Source organism: Sardina pilchardus, chromosome 14 (genome assembly GCF_963854185.1).
Source record: "Sardina pilchardus chromosome 14, fSarPil1.1, whole genome shotgun sequence".
Lineage (NCBI taxonomy): Eukaryota > Metazoa > Chordata > Actinopteri > Clupeiformes > Clupeidae > Sardina > Sardina pilchardus.
Genome location: NC_085007.1, coordinates 15,219,941 through 15,238,718, shown reverse-complemented (window position 1 = coordinate 15,238,718; position 18,778 = coordinate 15,219,941). Strand labels below are relative to the sequence as shown.

Here is an 18,778-nt window from a genome sequence, read left to right as displayed (position 1 = left end):
AGTAAGCTTTTGCCCTTGCCTGTGTGTATATATTCATGACTAAATATACTCCCTACAAACACACTAAACTACATTATACTCCCTACAAACACACTATACTACAGATCATATCTTGTTAAAATAAATGTACATGTACTGACATCTAATTGTAGAAAGTGTCTATATGGACTGTATGCTCTCTCTTTTGGTCTGCCCCCTATACAGTACATTCAAGCCACAGTGTTGGTACAGTGTACACCAGCCTTGATCCTAAAGACTGACGGCTGCTCCTTACTTGTAGTAGCCATCGATGCAGGACATGCAATGCTTGGGGTTGTCTGTGTGAGAGAGAAAAAAAAGCAGGAAAGCTCACAAGCAAAGTTTGGGTGGCACACACTGAGTGGCAATATGGGGTGTGTGAGTGTGTGAGTGTCTGTGTGTGAGAGAGGTGTGTGTGTGTGTGTGTGTGTGAGAGAGAGAGAGAGAGAGAGAGAGAGAGAGAGAGAGTGGTGTGTGTGCGTGTGTGTGTGTGTGTGTGTCCGTGTGTGTGTGTGTGTGTGTGTGTGTGTGTGTGAGAGAGAGAGAGAGAGAGAGAGAGAGAGAGAGTGGTGTGTGCGTGTGTGTGTGTCCGTGTGTGTCCGTGTGTGTTTGTGTGTGTGTATGAGAGAGAGAGGGAGAGGAACTTACATAACACACACTTCTTGCAGCCCTCTTCACAGGGCATGCAGTCATCATAGTCGGGGTCCTCGACCTCTCCTGAGCACACACACAGGACACAGGCAGGAAGGGAGGAGAAAGAGACAGCAAGTGGGTGATACAGAGGGAGAGAGAGAAAGACAGAAAGGTCACATTTGATTAACATGAAAACATTAATGTTCCTGTCATGCCATGTAATGTCCTACTGTAATATTGCAAAATCACTTGAACAATTTTATTTACCACAGTAGAGCCTAAGTTGAGATATGAGTTAAGTTAAGTTAAGTTAAGTTAAGTTAAGTTAAGTTAAGTCGAGTCGAGTCGAGTCGAGTTAAGTTAAGTTATGTTGAGTTGAGTCGAGTTGAGTTAGCTAAGTTAAGTAAGGTAGCTGTAATTCTACCCTGCCATAAGTGAGAGACTGCAGACTGTGTAACAATACAGTTTGAAACTTGCAGTATAATTATGTTTTATTTTATTATTATTATTATTTTTAAAGATACATTAAGGCTGGCACAACACCATTCTTCCGATTGGCATCTTGTGTTCTGAGCATGTCTAGTTTCTGGGTGGATACTTTCTAAGCGTGTTCTCTCCCCATGCCATTCCATCACCGCCCAACGCTTCTAAAGCACAATGCCTATTGTGCTATTAAAATTAATTGTAGAAAGTGTCTATATGGACTGTATGCTCTCTCTCTCTCTCTCTCTCTCTCTGTCTCTCCCTCCATCCTTGTGTTCTCTCTCTCTCCATCATCTCTACATCCCTTTCCCGCTTGACACGAAGCATGCTGCCTCTTGCACCACAATCACACACTGGGGCAGCAGTGAGGGGGCTTCTGACTAAGCAGCTAAGAGCTGAGGGATGTTGTGTGTGTGTGTGTGTGTGTGTGTGTGTGTGTGTGTGGGGGGGGGGGGGGGGGGGGGTTGCTGACCTTCGCCACACTCTAGGCGCGTGCAGACGCCTTGGCTGAGGTAGTAGGACGGAGTGCACTTGAGGCAGCGGCTGGCAGAGCTGCAGAGCTGGCACTGCTCTGGGCAAGCCTCGCACGTCTTCTGCTGCGTGTGGAAGTGAGCCTCCGGGCACGAGTCCAGACACTGACCACGGAACAGGTAGCGGTCGATCCCGAACTTGTCTGTGACGTCAAAGCAGCAGAGTTCAGAGGGATATAAATACCGTCCAGAATGGACAAAATGGCGTCTGCTAAGAAGCAACACCATAAACATGAAGATAGAACTGAAGTGCACAACACCACACGTGTGCCATTAATAGTGCCAATCTGTCACAGAAAGGACAGCTGATATTCTAAACCAAAAACACAAAAATCATAAAATTAGCAGAAATATACTCAGATTCTACCATATTCATAAGCTGATTTAGTGAAAAACAGTAAATATCTAAGTAGGCCTACAAATCACACTGACAGATTGATTCTCTGACTCATTTCAGCAGTTCAGCCAAAAGTTGGAAAATTGACAAGGAATGTTTTTTTTGTATTGTTCATCCAAACTTGTTACGCCACAAAGCTTATGAATCATACCCATTCAGCAGGCTAAATGATGATAATTGGCACCTAGGCTATGGAACAATGGCTACAATGAGACTTGCCCTGAGTCACAATGTGCTACTGTATGCTATCTTATGCTAGCTCACTGATGACTTCATTCAAGAGGCAGCTAGGACTGACTCAGCTCACCCGTGTCACAGCTGGAGCAGTTGGCAGGCCCGCGGTCCACACACGCGGCACAGGTGTGGTCACAGAGGTGGCACTGCCCGCCAGACTGGTACCTCCCAGCTGGGCACCCGGACACACACTGGCCCTCGTCCAGGAACCTGGCACAAGATAAAGAGCTGTTTGTAAACAAGTCGCCACACTGTTGGATTTTCACGGCCACCGACCACACTTGCAATTATCTCCACCAACTATAATCAAGGATAAATACTGAAGTTTAAATATTTAGATATTTAACTATATTTATGTGCTGCTTGATCTATGCACGTGTGTGTGTGTGTGTGTGTGTGTGTGTGTGTGTGTGTGTGTGTGTGTGTGTGTGTGTGTGTGTGTGTGATATCTATGTTTATGTAAGAGAGAGAGTGTGCATGCGTGTGTTGTGTGTGTCTGTGTGTAACGGTCTGTGTTTCTGTCTGTGTTCTCACAAGGATGGAGAGCAGTTGATGCAGTCGCTGCTGCTGGGCCCTCTGCACTTGAGACAGGTCGCATCGCAGGCGTGACAGCTTCCCTGCTCATCCTGGTACTCTCCTGCCCCATGCACGCACGCGCACACACACACACACACACACACACACACACACACACACACACACACGACACACACCACAGACAGACCCAGAGACACAGCATACCACAGTCATGTTTAAATAAATGACGACACCACATTGGCACTAGTGATTAATAGTAATTTGTCTGAGTCTAATAGAAACTAATCTAGTAAAGGCCCCATCACATTGCACACGGCATGTGCTGCGCTCACCGCTAGTTTGCTCTTGGTTGAGGTAACGTTCTAAAGATTTTTGTTGTGGTTACCGCTGGGATCTGTGCAAAAGACCATTGACTTACAGCGCGCCGCAGTCAAGGTTCAACATATTTCAACCTTCGCGCAAAGCGGCAAAATGCCACTGGCGCTGCACTATACTGAGCGCAGAGGCAGACCAGTTTTTGTGCGTTCAAACCATTGAAAGTAATGGATTTCATAGAGCATGCTGTGTGCAATGTGATGTGGGCCTTAATTAGTCATGATGGGGCAGTACACTGATCAGTTTATATATAATACTACTCAAAGCAGGTTCAAATCACACTGCCTTGCAAGACACTGATCACTTTAAATATGTGGCTGTAAATACATTCATAACAGCTTGTGTAATACCCACTGCTAACTGTGAAATATAAGTTATTTGTCATTCAATTTAGATATTTTTTCACTGATGCTGGAGTCTGAGAGCAAATGTATTACTACAATGTAAATAAAGTGTTATCTATCTAGTTATGCAAACTATTACTAGAAATATACACACAATCTATTTCTCTAGAATCTAGCTTCAAGTACTTCTTCAGACACATGCTGGACAACTAGTCAGCTGCTGGATGACCTCTGCTGGTCATTCGCAGTATTACACTAGCAAATACGGGGTCTTTCCTCATCTGCTTGGCACAGTGAGGTTAACAATGACATCACCGTCTAGCCCGTCTAGTAAAATAATACCAGAGACAAGGCGTACTGTATCTCACCAACACATAACATCTGCAGAAGATATTGGATATATCAAGTCAGACACATTGTATTCGCAGACGAACCATCTTCACAGAAACGCATTATATTCAGACGTACCGTCTTTACACTCGGTCACACAAACGCCATCCTGTAAGGTGTGTCCTTCCACACAGCCACTGCAGTTCCCTCTGCCACCTCCAACACACGACTGACAGCTGGCATCACACCTGGGATGACACACACACACACACACACACACACATACACAGACAAGCACAGACACCACACACACACACACACACACACACACACATGAAAAGTACAATCAGTCATGTGAGAGAGAAACACGCCAGTTAAAACATAAATGTGGATTGTGTGTGTTATGCAATATCCCCCTCTCTCTCACACACACAATATCTCTCTCTCTCTCTCTAACACACACACACACACACACACACACACACATACCTCCGGCATATTTTGCTGTCAAAACCTTGTTGGGTTGCATAGAAGCCTTGGCTGCAGGAGGACACACACTTCCATTCCTCAATCAGGTAACCCTCTGCACAGCTGTTACAAGCCTCTACACCTGCACCTGGACACACACACACACACACACACACACACACACACACGAGAAACATGCAGGTACATACCGCAGACAGCCAAACACAAACACACACACATACCACACCTGTAAACTAATCCCCAATATAAACATGGGCAAACATATTTGGTAAATTCAAGCACCCATTCATCACTTTCAAAATACTATGCAGTCAAGAGTTCCAATAACTCTGCTGACACACATTTGAATGCTTTTATATGGATCTGAAAGTCAAGCAAGGAAAACAAGATCCAGATACTCTGGGAGGAGTGACAGGTCTACATGGCTCACATACTTTTACAGGGCCTTCATGTATAATTCTCAACACATTATGGGAAAACAACACATCTGCGTCTCCATATTTGCATGCTCCCAATGATGGCTGAAACAGAGCAGAATTTTGCAAGTATTTTTTGCCTCCTTTTCTTGCAGCCCCCTGAACTGCATCCCTCTGTGTGTGGTACAGTACCTGCACAGGAGGCACAGGCCGGATGGCAGGGCTCACAGGTGCCCTGCTCCTCACTGAGGTAGGTGCCCGTTGCACAGCTCTTCTGACACTTATTACCCACCAGACTGAGAGAGACAGAGAGAGAGACAGAGAAAGAAACGGGAGAGAGGGATGAGAGATGGAGGGAAAAATATATTGAACAACTTTCATCCTTTTGTTTTCAAGGGGAAGATATAGCATATTGTGTCAATGTTGATTATATGATGGTTACATAAGTGGTTACATCACTCAAAAGAATGAGCGAACATTGTGTTCTGAATTTGTGGCAGTTCTAAGGCATTGGGTTGTATTTACAATGCCATCCCATCATGTTATTAGAGTGTGTTCATGTGGCAGGGAAGTGGGAAGGTCCCCACTTTGGAACTCCATACTTCCGAACTGAGTGTGTTCACTTGACAACAACAAATGGGCGTTTATAGGCTAGCTAGCCAGTAGGCTAACTTCACACAGTTACAGTACTCAAAGGTAGTACAATATCACAATCGCCTGTGCTTAGGAGTACAGTATGACATAAACAAACATTGAAGTGACTTATTTGGGCATGGAACAAGTCCATTTTTTTTTTTTTTATCTTTCACTATGTTGAGTGACATTAAAACATTCTCCTCTCGCAAAGCACCCCTTCAAAGCCCAAAGTTCCCAGTTCAGGTAGGCCTATGACATACTCCCCCTAAACTATAGATTCTCCCACTTCCAAGGTGCTCATGAACACACCATTAGTTGGAGTTAGATTCTTGTGTCAGATTTCAGATCCTCCTTTGGTCCTAGCTCAGTTGTCTACTTCCTAATTTCAGGCCTTTACATTTTGGGAGGGGAAACTTGCTGCCTACCTGTGCCCCTCCATACACTCTGTGCAGATGGTGGCAGATGTGCATCTCATGCAGTTCTCACTGCATTTCCTGCACACGTTCCCAACTGTCAACAAACAAATAAGGAGGCTCAATAGAACTGTTTTTTTTAAAAGACGTTTTACTAACTGTGTGACTTGGTAACAAAACACAACATCAAAGAGCAGCATATAACATTTTCTGAAACACTAAAGGTAATAAACGTCAATTTGTCAAATGTCAATAGTGGCTTCTAATGTGTCATCCTGAACATTAGAAATGGCATGGCAGTACATGACACCTTCATCCGTGACAAAATAACATTACAAGTAAATGAAGTACACCAATTCAACTTACCACTCCTGAACTAAACACTACTCAATAACACTACACTCTTAAAACAAATGTGTTGAAAATAACACAACTTGCGTTTAAAACAACACAATTTGCATTGCATTTTAACACATCTCTGTGTCCAGATAGGGACAAGACCTTCGTTTTAAGAGTGTACTAACTAAATAACACCACCCATGATTAACCTAACTTCCTATGCACACGACTTGCCATGCTCCACGTAGTATCCATCACCACAGCTGGTCACGCAGGAGCTGGTGTCCTCGTTGAAGTGGTGCGAGGGCTTACAGGAAGTGCACTGATTGCTGCGGCTTCCCTCACAGGTCTTGCAGGAGGAGTAGCACTTCTTACATCGCTTCCTGTCTCCCCAGAAACCCTCGGGGCAGTTGGCCACACAAGTCCTGGATGGGGGAGCATGGAAAGGTTTTTGGTCCGTGATTCACACTTCCTGAGTCTCAAAGTCGAAAAAAGAACCTCTCTGATTGTATAGAATCATATAGGCTACGAAGGGAGTCATTGACACCACTTCACCTGCTGAATTTTGTTGACAGGCCTAGTATATCACTCTGGTTGTGCAAAATCACATACAGCATTTGAACAAGTCATTGGGGTGGCACATTTTTTGAAAAGGTGAGAGGCTTTTTTTGGCTTTTAGATATCAATCTGGCAACAAATGCATCTTTTGTGTTACGATGACAATTAGTCACAATACATTTCTTCATGGTAGTATGTTGTTGTGCATTTTCAAAAGCTTCTTTCTGTTTTCCAACCTTGTGTTGTTCTTAGACTTGAGGAAGTAATGGAGACAGGCAACACACTGGTGAGCCCCGGGTCCTTCACAGCCATCCTCACTACACTCAGGATCACAGGAGCCTTAAAAAAGACAAACAATTCAATTCTAATCAATGTTATGCACAGTATACAGCGCAAATAACAACTGAAATGGTTTCATGGTACATTGCATTAGCTCAGAGCCTAAACCCATCAATGATAATCGCACTAACAATACAACAGAAGCACCGAAAACTCTCTCGGCCTCAGGAAAAAACTTTTTAAAAATGTTTTAATAACAATTTGTTTATTGATTTTCAGCGTTTTTTTTTTTATCCCACGATAATACAGAACGTATTCACTTTCAGGATTAGGGAAAAAACTTTGAGCAGGACCCAGCACAGAGAGGAAAAAGGGAGACCTATCTGCTTGGGGCTAGCTAGGCAAGGAAATGGAAAACTAGGGGCATAAATAGGGGCATGCAGGAGCTGTGGAGTACTGCAAGTGGCTCCAGTGTCCGTACCAGAATCCACAAAGGACCTGGGTTCAAAACCGGCCCTCCGATCATTTCCCCCATTCCCAATCTCTCTCTCCAACTTGCTCTCTGTTACTCTTTCCTACAGTAGCCTATTTGCCTGGACAAGCTCAAATATATACTGTGCAAAAACATATAAAGACAAAGAGGGGCAGGGAGAGGAGAGGAGGGGAAAGAATCAGATCAATGATACAAAACTGATAGTGGATATAAATGGAGAGAGCTGGAGAACATGCAGGAACATGACATAAGCCACACACACACACACACACACACACACACACACACACACACACACACACACACACACACACACACACCACCTCCCACTGATAAACCATCTTCCAGGCAGATTAGGACAAGCCTGTGTTAATCTTTGAGGTGTATACAAAAAAAATAAACGCATCAGGACACTTGGTTTCATTTTAGCGCAGGGCTGTCGTGTCTTATCTGGATCAAGGCAAGTCGTCAGACCTGCAGGTTGATCTGCAACTAAATGGTGATTGCAGTGAAGCTCGTCGTGACCACAAAAACTCAGCTAGAACATTTAAGACCAAAACACAGGGATAAACCCCAGATAAAGCAAAAACAGCTGCTGTCTTTGGCAAGAGCTTTATCCTAATCTGGCATAGATCTGATGGACCACATCAGGACCAAATCCAACTCTGGAGTCCAGAGGCTCCTTTCTGTGACAGGCCTGTCAAAGCATAATACCGAAAACAAGGCTTACTCTGTAATCTGCACAAATTAATAGGTGAAGATGTGAGTCCGGTAATGCAGTAAAGAAACCCAGGTGTGTTTTTTGTTACTTGGCGCTTACCGTTGTATTCCTCGGTGATGTCATCATCAATGGCCGCATCCACCGAGCGAGCCTGTGCATGTCGTGGTGGTGAGGATGGGTGCACAGTGGTGCCATAAAGCACCAGATACCAATCTATCAGTTTGGCTGCAAATAACACACAAGAAAACAAAACACAGAATAAAAAGACAACACATTTAATTCCATTGTTTTTGATAAATGTTCTACATTTTCTACATCTTGTGTTTTAAATTGCACAGCTCTAGCCCGGGAACCAGATGAATCTCTCAGAACCCTTCCGAATTCGCTCTACTCAGACAATTGGGTTGATGTCAGCCAAGCCAGCACACTTCATGACTGGGCATGTCTTTGTGTCCTATAGAGCTCAAACAGTCCAGCCTTTCCTCCCTGACCTGATTGTCTGTACGGCCTCCTCCTGCTCGGCGAGTCCCGGATCTCCAGGGTCCACTCTCCGGATGTGGTCTCTCCCCAGCAGTGCGTGGTCATGAACTTCCAGCGTCTGAAGCCCTCGGCGGAGTAGTCATTCTCCCTGGAACAGGACGCAGACAGGTCAGCACAGATGCTGCCCCCGCTAAGCCCGGAGGCTGGAAGGACTCCCTCAGACACACAGGCCATAACTCTTGCAGATGGGAGTTTCCTCTCCCTCCCATTAGTCATTGAGAGAGGATGTGAGATGATGCAACCAACCACTACTAACATTACATTAGAGTTTTGCTAGTCATAATATTACCAAACTATAGTAGAGCTATGGTATACTTCTAAACTCTTGCAAGGAAAGTAAACAAATGACTCTAAATATAGGCTATAATGTTTGAAATCACACATTCACAGTGTAATTGTGGTTGCAGTATTGGTGTACTTGAAGCAAGAAGCTTTACTGGGACAAGCTATATTATGTATGTGAAAAACTACCGTGGTATCTGCACAAATGAAGAACAACCAGTTGTTGCTGATTTGTATTCTGGTCTTACAGCAAAACACTTTCTAAAAGACAGAGTAGCTAAAAGATAGATAAAAAAGAAGAACACAACAGTGTTCTCACAAGCATTTGTTAGCAAAGCCTATATCTATACTGCCGCAACAACTTGCTGCGTCAGCCTCAAGATGTGTCATTATTATTATTTTCTTAATTTTGTCTGCTTGTTGGTTTGTCTGTCTGTCTGTCTGTCTGTCTGTCTGTCTGTTTGTTCGCAAGATAACTGAAAAAGTTATGGATGGATTAAGATGAAATTTTCAGGGAAGGTCTGAAATGACCCAAGGAAGAAACGATTTAATATCACCGTCTGGATGCAGGAGGCGGTTACAGTATGTGTTCGCTTGGCGGAGGTTTGCGCTCTCTGAGTGCTTTTCTAGTTATCATTATCATGACTGTGACTGTGCCACCCTGACCCTGACCTTGTTGTGAGGAGCTGAGACCTGGTCCCTGAGGGGGAGGTGAGGGTAATGGAGAGGTCACCACGGCGCGGGTGCAGGAGGGTCACGCTCACGGCCACGTGCTCCAGGTACACCACGTGTTTGTTGCAGCCTGATGACGTGTACGTCGTCCGGAGTAGTCGGTCGGCGCGAATCTCCCTGTAAGTGCGTGGACAGAATGCCATAGCAACAAAGTCATTTAGAGAAATCCCATCTCACTGTGCTCAGACAGGAACTTATAACTATATGTGTGTGCGTGCGTGTGTGTGTGTGTGTGTGTGTGTGTGTGTGTCTGACTAAAGGCCATGTTCTATAGGTGATAGGTGATGGCGTTACCTGTTGCTATAGACGATGCTATCCACACACACACGATGAGGGGGCACATGATTCCATCTTTCGGCCTCTGTCACCATGGCTTCAGCATCCATCAGACCAAACCCATATAGATGACTGACTGCACATGTATGAATGAACGAATGAACCAATGAATGAATTAATGAATGAATGGATGCTTCAATGAATGGATAGGTGGATGGATGGATCAAACTATCTGTCAGTAAATACAGTGAAATACCAACTTATAAATTCATTCTGCAACCATATGGATTTGGCTGTTCAGGAAACCCAGAGCTATTTGCCTCGGAGCTTCAGTAATTTGTGTCCTTCTCATGTCAAATGACTGGCTATGATCAGTGAACACACTCTTCAGAAATCAAAAGATCAGGGCAAAACCCCTGTAGTTGGTCTCAATCCTTTTACTATAGAGTAGAAAGATTAGAAGTGAAAAGTGATTGGTCTGCTGGACTGTACCGTCATGTCCAGCTCCATTGGTCTGCCAATCGGGAGCACTTAGGTGACCTCGCCGTGACGTCTTCACAATGATGTGCTGCACGTCCCTCCAGCTTAGCAATGGGCTAAGAGGAAAGGTCAAACAGGTGAGAGAGAGAGAGAGAGAGAGAGAGAGAGAGAGAGAGTCACAATACATGCTATTTTATACACTGTGCTATACCTAAATCCTCATAGCATTCCTAAGATGCATATTACACACATATTGTGATATCAAAACATGCTTAAGACATTCATGCCCAAGGCCGAATTACATCTACATGTATGGCAATATTTGCTACGGACACCACTCTCACTCGAGCCATAGTGCTGAAATACAGCACTAATATTGCCACCTCAGCATATTGCTGTCGCTTGACAACATCTCTGGGATATTTAATATCATCATGTCATTTGAAACTGACTATTAGTCAAGCTTTAAAACATTAACTGAGCAGGTTCATAAGTAAAGTGGGTTACTTGGCTTCTAGGGTAAGAGCGATGATTCCAGCTGCCATGGGTGCAGAGGCAGACGTGCCGGAATGTTCTTCAGTGCAACGCTGTCTCAGATCAGTGGTCACCTACCACCACACACACACACACACACACACACACACACATACACACACACACACACACACACACACACACACACACACACACACACACACACACACACACACACAGAGTGAGACACGCACACACACACACACACACACACACACACACACACACACACACAGAGTGAGACATGCACACATACACACACACACACACACACACACACACACACACAGAGTGAGACACGCACACACACACACACACACACACACACACACACACACACACACACATACAGTCAGCATAAGACACAAGAATAAGCACATGTGAATGTAAAGCAGTTTGTGCTTGTCAGAGGCCAGCTGATCATGGAGCTGAGGTACTGTATGAGAGGAATGGCTGATATCCATACTCTGTATGATTATGTGTTATGTCTATGTGTGTGTGTGTGTGTGTGTGTGTGTGTGTGTGTGTGTGTGTGTGTGTGTGTGTGTGAGTCTGTGTGTGTGTGTGTGTGTGAGAGAGAGAGAGAGCGAGAGAGATAGAGAAAGAGAGAGAGAGAGACAGAGAGAAAGAGAGAGACAGAGGGAGGGAGGGAGAGAGAGACAGAAGGAAGGAGAAAGAGAGAGAAAGAGAGAGAGGAGAGGTGTAAAAGAGTGGCGTGGAGGGCCTCACTATGCCGATGCCGTTGCTCTCCCCGCTGCTGTAGGTGGTGGCCAGCGTGGAGGCGCACTCCTCCAGGTACCAGGGCTTGCGGCCGCTCTGGGTGGTGCTGCTGACCGAGATGGTGTAGATGCTGTTGGTGTAGCCGTCGCACGAGCAGTGGTCCTTGTTCCGCCCGCCGTTTCCAGAGGCCCACACAAAGATGGAGCCTCTCCCTTTTCTGCCCTGCAGTCAAACCACGGTAAGGGGGAGATGTTCGGTCAGAGAGAGAGAGAGAGGGGGAGGGGGGGGTTCTGTCTTCCATGAACACAGGAGAATCTGCCATCCTTCCCAAAGTGAATTATCTGGTCTCCGTATGGAACGGAACAATCTGTAACTTTGCGCCTATGGAAAATTGAGCAGACGAGGAAAAAGCTCCAGTGTCCTTTTCAAGACATACTTGACACAATTTGTGCCAGGTTTCTACATTAAACGTTTCAAGTTGCATTAAACACACGCACAAAAAAAAAAAAAATCCTGGAAGAATAACATTTAACAGCAAAAGCCACCATATAACAGTACAGTGCATTGCTTTCTCAGTGCAGTACAGCACATTACTTTTCCATTCCATTATTTAAATACAGCACATGTATTGTACACATCGTACTGTAGTTTTACCACTGAGCTATTTGAAGCTACTCAAACAAATCCCCAGCTCAACTCCACCACCACAGGTTTTACATACACAGGCCAAAGGCAAACAACGCCAAACAGTCTCACTTTGCGGATCCCGTTCTCCAGGGCTAGGCGGGCCAGGCTTCCCGGCCCGTCCACTGTCCTGCCGTCGTCATCAGGCCCCCAGCTGGAGCTGTAGATGTCAATGTACTGCGGACGGAAGCTCAGAGACTGGGCCTCAAGCATGTCTGACATGTCGCCATCCAGCATGCGTATACCTGTGAACACATGTGGGAAACATCTAGAGTGCTCTTTTCAGATCATGTTGAATGTTCATATCGTGATTTTTTTCTGGACAATCTTTGCGCATCAGTAGGCTATAAAAGGAAAAGGAAAAGGAAAGTTGTCCATTGAGCTGTCAGTTATTAGTTGAGCAGAATAGGATTTGATTAAAGGTGAGGTGGACAGAGAGAGGATGCCAGAATGATTTCAACAGTGGTGAGAAGGGCAATGGAAAAAGGACGATGACAGGAACTCACCTCCGATTTTGGCGTTGTAAGCAATTCCGACCATACAGAGAGAATTGTTTGCAGTCGCTGCGACTACTCCGGCACATCTTGTCCCATGTCTTGAAACAAGAAACACTTTGGTTGAGAAACTGCTGAAATATGTTGACATTGTCCTGCCCCAGCTATCCTGGTTGAGCCAGACCACTGCCACCATTTTAAATCGATTATAGCAGAAAATGATGCGCATCATGCTTACACAAAGAATACAGTGGAAAAAGGAGGGTGTTACTAGCCTAGCCAAAAAAAAGTATGGGTTAGCTCAGCTGTGGATAAAGGACGACACTAACTTGTTTTCATCCGTGACGTCATATCGTGGACTTGGGTCAGGATCATCTCGATTAAAGTCCCAGCTGGCTCGAGGGTCCTTTAGGGACACACAAAACCTCCATATTACCACACTTTTCAGATTGAGTCCATGTAGCCTTGAAACTTGAAGCTTGAAAACTAAGGGGCAGGGCTACGTATGTTTAGGTCATAGATTGTTAAATGGACCAAGAAGGTTCATGAATGGGTTTACAACTGAAGAAATCTGGAGACACAAGAGAAGAGTAGGTCAGAAACAGACTGGGGGAATCTCTGCTCTCAAATAATCTCTCTCAGAAACTCTCTCAGATCTGTTAGAGTATAGAGTACCCAAAGTTGTGCTGATTGTTTTTATAGCTGCACTCACGTAATTGTGCTTGAGATCTGGGTGAATTCTTTCTATGCCATCGTCCAGGATAGAGACCACAACACCTTTCCCTGTGTAGCCTTTGTTCCAGGCACTTTTAATGTTCATGTCTGTCAGGCAGTTCTGATCACAGTGCTGTGAAGACAGACATAAAAAACACAATTCTTTCAAAACAATGACAACAACCATTCTTTACCACCTCCATCTATCCATAACACTCTTGCTTTCATTTTCTCAGAGACCGGTAGAACAAACAAACAAACAAATTTAATAGCATGGTCTGAGAAAGATGCCGTCAATACATGATGCTCCAGCTCCTACAGAACATTAAATGACAGAGCTGTGTGTTCAACCAACGTCATCATCATCATCATCATCATCATCACTGAATGCTTATGGTGCGGCTGTCATTTCAACAGGGCACTTACGATGTACCACATTTTGTCCCATTTAGGGTCATTGAAGCTGGTGGTGTCATCTCGCTTTGTCCTGTGATGGACTACCTGCTGCTGGACCCACTCCACCTGCACAAGGACAAACAGGAAGTGTCACCACATAGGACAGGAAACTGTATCACCATGGCCGTTATGCAGCCGGCATCCATGGCCATATGGGTCCATCAGACCCATTCACTGGCTGTGCCCTTTAAGAGCAGCTCGTTTATTAAATGAAGGCCACACATGATGAATAATTTACAGGAGATGATGTGTTTGTGTTGACTTTTCACACACTTCAATGGCTATTTGGTCCAGTGGTCCAAATGTCTGTACACGCCCATGCTTATCTGTGTGTGTGTGTGTGTGTGTGTGTGTGTGTGTGTGAATAGTGTTGGGTGACTCATTAAGTATACAAGAAGGGTCTCAGTGATGGGGCCAATGAGATCCTCTTACATTGCTCTCCATGGTGATGAGGCTGTGGTTGCCGTGGCTGGAGGCCGTGGAGCGCCTCATGATCCTGGGGTGGAGGAAGTGGTAGTGGTCCTGCAGGTCTCCGATCTACAGTGGCACAAGAGAGGCACATTGTTTTGTCACAGGAAGACGCACGTTACGGACCACTGCGCACATCCCATCTGCGTGCAACTGGCTGGTCACCGCGTAAATTATGCACCTGTCATTGACGTCAGCCACCGAGACCCGGCGTGCAAGGAGGGTTACCTTACACCCCTGATAGACTTACCTGGAAACATGAGCCAAACCTACTGACCAGACAGCAGCTGATCCCGGGATGGGTCTGGCTTGAATCTGGCCCAGCTCTGCACCACATCCGGGTCAGATCCGTCCCAGACTCAGCTGGGGCCTGGGTGGTGCTTTAGGCTTAATCCCCTCTGGCTGATCCTTACTCTCTGACACCCATATGCCCGCGAAGTTAGGCTCTAAACCCAAATCAAGACGGCAAACCTCCCGCTAAAAAAGCACAGTGGAAACAGCACAGTTTGCCAGAGCGCAACCTATAATCTTATGTGGACATAAAACCTCACAATAGGTTTTTGCTAAACGACTGAAATTATGCAACACAGTTTTTGTAATAGCTCTCTGGCCCGTACAATAGGAGTCTTTAACTTTCATCTCGCTGCCCACCACAGCTCTTGCCAGTGCATCAGCAGAACATTTTCCTGGAACAAAGCATGACATCACTTTTCAACCATAGAGCTGGAACTGTTTTAAGTTTGAAAAAAAAAATGAAGAATGAGAGAAAATGGGGGGAGACGTGTGTTTTTATTTGGAGAGGGGGGGGGAAATAAACCGTGCGTTAGACAGACTGTTCCACTGAACTGGGGCACCGGCAGAGCTCCGCCAGCCAAGCTTCTTCAGGGCTCAGCTTCCACCTTTACAGACATGCATTATGCACGAGAGAGCGACATAGCAGAACAGCCGGTGCCCTGTTGCCATGCCATGTGCTAACTGGTCTGGTTTGGGCCAAGACACCAAGAATCCTCTTTGAATCCTCCAGTGGAATATTGCCAAAAAGTCGTCCGACTTTGCACTTTTTTTTTTTTTGCAGTATTGCATTGCTCAATTTGGACAAGTCTGTTCTGAGTGGGTGTCAACCACACAGTAATTGAGTTACTGAGTTAATGAGTTATTGAGCTAATTTGACATGTGGTGCACCATGTCAAACCACTTAAAGCCTTGACGCTACTTACCACAAATAATTGAAGTTGATCAGCCTTGTAAAAAACAATAATAGCTTTTGCAAGGTTGCAATTTACTTTATCAGCTTTGAGTTAAGTGTGCACTTCTCAGAGACCAAGTGAAGTGCTCTGGGTGGCCTCTAAATAAGAGGCTGGTGATAAAACATTGTTAGCGTGTTTAGTTTTAAAAGCCTTCACTTGCAGGGAGACTTTATGCACATCCCAGGTGCTGCTCAAAAATATGTTTAAAAGCCTACAAATTATAAACTTACTTTCGTCTGATTTTAATTGGCTGACTTCATATAGTTTAATCAACAGCAGGTACTTTACTGTACACAGAAGTAACACTGCATTGTAAGGAAATGAAGAAAAGTGTTTAAACTGGCAATCAAATACATACTGTGGATAGACAATTTGGACATCTGACAAAAGTGCGTCAACTCTGAGATCATTTGTGTGCTCTATTACTTGCTTATTACATCAGCCGCCGCTGTCACTGGGACTTTCTGTTAGACAAAATCGCCTCTTCAAGGCCATACTGGAATGGTATGGGGGTGCAGAGATGTTTTCATACAAAATTTAATCTGCTCTAGAGGTGGCCCCAGGCTGCTTAATCCTGTCTGGGTTGGACCACACCACTTCCTGGAATTTCACATTCGAGACCATCAGTGATTTAGAGCTAAAATGCATCTCCCATAAAGGGGCACAAGTCCATGACTGCCCAGCACATTCCATGACTTCAGTTCTTGCTACATAGATTTTGTTGCTATCTTTAGAAGTAAAACAGCTGGAACTGTCACAAAGTTAAAGGCAAAACAATCCAGACAGACTTAATCATTGCATATCTTTAGGGTATGTTTTGGCAACATTTTTCTGCCATTGCAAAGCTGTCTGGCAGTGAGTCTAATTATAGCTTATAAAAGCAAATGTTTTAGATCAGGAACATAGCATGAACTATAGAAGACAGATATATGAGACTTTCTTGGTCAGCGCAAACTGCTTCAGAAGTTTTCATCATCTTTAGCTTCACATGGCAATGTATGGCCTTGGCTGCACGGAGTAGAAAATTGCCTTAAAAAATTAGGCTATATCTTGCATTGAATTATCTTGAACCGTGACGTTCTGTTGATAAATTATTCAAGAACAAGACAAATTAATCATTTAATTAATATGCAAAGTTACTTATTCATTCTTGATTCAAATCCAGATGAAAGCAAACATTGGGGATCTGCAACAAAGCAAACACTGAAACAGTAGGCACCTTTACTCAAGACAAAACTCACATTTAGAAAGCCTATTAAATCAATTTTACATACCTGACCCATATTAAGGAATCCGTATTTCTCCGCTATGAAGTCTGCAGCTCCGAGACCCCCTGTTATTTTCACTGCCCAGCGATTGGTAAATACTCGTGTTTGACCCGGTGTCAGTAAGAATCCCAACATTAGAGCAAAAAATTGCAGAAGTCCATTGAACCTGCATCTCGACATCTTGCTCGAACACGACTTGATAATGTTAACGATAACTCAGCTAAAAGACGGGCTGCTGTACATGTCAAAAGTGACCTGCAAACTTTATTCTGAAAAGAAACGTGTTTGCGCCTGAAATTGAGGTAAAAAGAAACTATTAAGTAATATTCTTCATAATTTCCATGGACCACAAGCTCGTCGTCGCGGCAGCTTCCCTGTAAGTGTCGACTCTCACCAGGTATCAAATGTCCATTTCGTTAAGATTAGAGGTTCTGTTAACAACCTATAAGGTGATAGAGATGCACAGGTAGGTTAGTTCCAGTTACGTAGCTGCGGTGGCATTTAACCCGTTTCAAGACAGCCGAGTGAATCTGATTATCAGACAAATGTTTCCAAACATTGAGACACAAGAGCCTGACAGAGAAGGCGACCCAAATTTCTTTTCCTTTTCTTTTTTTGAGTAGGACTTACACCAATGGAAGGGAGGGGTGGGAGTGAGACCATCCCATATGAAAACAGAAGATATCATCATAGCGAGGCTACAACTAAAATCCAACTTTGGTAAGGAAAAAATAGTAATAATAAAAAAAAACATTTCAACAAAAAAAAGAGAGAGAGAGTGTCAAGGTATACAAGTTCAAGGAATTGTTCATGCTTGCAGTTAATAGCCTACATTATCTATTGAAATGTTGGTTTTGGCGCCGCCTAGAGCTCTCTGGCACGATTCCTTTTTAGGGTCAGGTCAATGTATTACCTGGTTGTCCTCCAAGCAAGTGTTTATGTAAGGGTTATAGGATGCTGGAGAGTCCAACACCCCAACCATAAACACTTGATTTCTTCATGTTAACGTTTTGGATTAAAAGATAGGCTTGTGGGATTAATAGTTAAAAGTAGAGAGCTACTGAAGCTTCATATTTAGGCATCATCTACCACTTTGGCCGCGATGGTTGTTTGGATTCCTCAGCTTAGCTATCCATTGCATGATGAGCAGATAGCCTGCTTTGAAGAAACCAGTCTGTGCCAGCCATGGTGCCAATATGGCAAGCTAGTACAGCATGCTGTTAAAAAAAAGAGAACAATCCTGGCAATTTCTTGGACGTAGCCCAGTGTTGGCTGACCCTTTTATAGAGTACCATGGTGCTGGAAATGCTGGTGAAATGTGCCAGCTGCACTGTCATGGTCTGTCCATGATGGAATTCACAGGGAAGGGTGGGTGTAACCAAGTTTCAGAAAATAATCAAATTCAGACAAACTTTTCATCACAGTGACAGTTTGCAATTAATTTAATTTGAAGAAAAACATGCCATGACAAGTGTGATTTTGGAATTACTATCACATAAAAGCAATGGTATGTTGTTTACAGAATGTGAGCCTGAATTACTACCACAGAAAAGCAATGGTATGTACAGAATGTGAGCCTGATTTTAAACATGATAGTCAAATTAGTAGATACACATGAAGGAAAGCATCACAATGTGTGAAAACTACAGGCAGTCGCT

The 18,778-nt window shown here is 44.3% G+C and overlaps 1 protein-coding gene across 1 annotated transcript in view; it reads right to left on the bottom strand.

Moving 5' to 3' along the window:
* Positions 1-17,704, bottom strand: part of pcsk5a (proprotein convertase subtilisin/kexin type 5a) — a 31,880-nt gene extending 14,176 nt beyond the window's left edge. The window contains exons 1-25 of the mRNA XM_062554765.1: positions 17,127-17,704; positions 14,570-14,674; positions 14,108-14,203; positions 13,680-13,814; positions 13,297-13,373; positions 12,980-13,068; positions 12,546-12,718; positions 11,799-12,011; positions 11,043-11,143; positions 10,548-10,651; positions 10,074-10,191; positions 9,720-9,896; positions 8,717-8,853; positions 8,325-8,450; positions 6,969-7,071; positions 6,409-6,599; positions 5,848-5,932; positions 4,979-5,082; positions 4,371-4,497; positions 4,020-4,129; positions 2,830-2,932; positions 2,369-2,505; positions 1,607-1,807; positions 667-735; positions 275-317 (exon numbers count right to left, since the gene is read on the bottom strand). Coding sequence (XP_062410749.1) covers positions 275-317; positions 667-735; positions 1,607-1,807; positions 2,369-2,505; positions 2,830-2,932; positions 4,020-4,129; positions 4,371-4,497; positions 4,979-5,082; positions 5,848-5,932; positions 6,409-6,599; positions 6,969-7,071; positions 8,325-8,450; positions 8,717-8,853; positions 9,720-9,896; positions 10,074-10,191; positions 10,548-10,651; positions 11,043-11,143; positions 11,799-12,011; positions 12,546-12,718; positions 12,980-13,068; positions 13,297-13,373; positions 13,680-13,814; positions 14,108-14,203; positions 14,570-14,674; positions 17,127-17,300 — 3,098 coding nt within the window. The 5' untranslated portion in view covers positions 17,301-17,704. The remainder of the gene's footprint in view (positions 1-274; positions 318-666; positions 736-1,606; positions 1,808-2,368; positions 2,506-2,829; positions 2,933-4,019; positions 4,130-4,370; positions 4,498-4,978; positions 5,083-5,847; positions 5,933-6,408; positions 6,600-6,968; positions 7,072-8,324; positions 8,451-8,716; positions 8,854-9,719; positions 9,897-10,073; positions 10,192-10,547; positions 10,652-11,042; positions 11,144-11,798; positions 12,012-12,545; positions 12,719-12,979; positions 13,069-13,296; positions 13,374-13,679; positions 13,815-14,107; positions 14,204-14,569; positions 14,675-17,126) is intronic.
* Between the last annotated feature and the right edge of the window lie 1,074 nt (positions 17,705-18,778).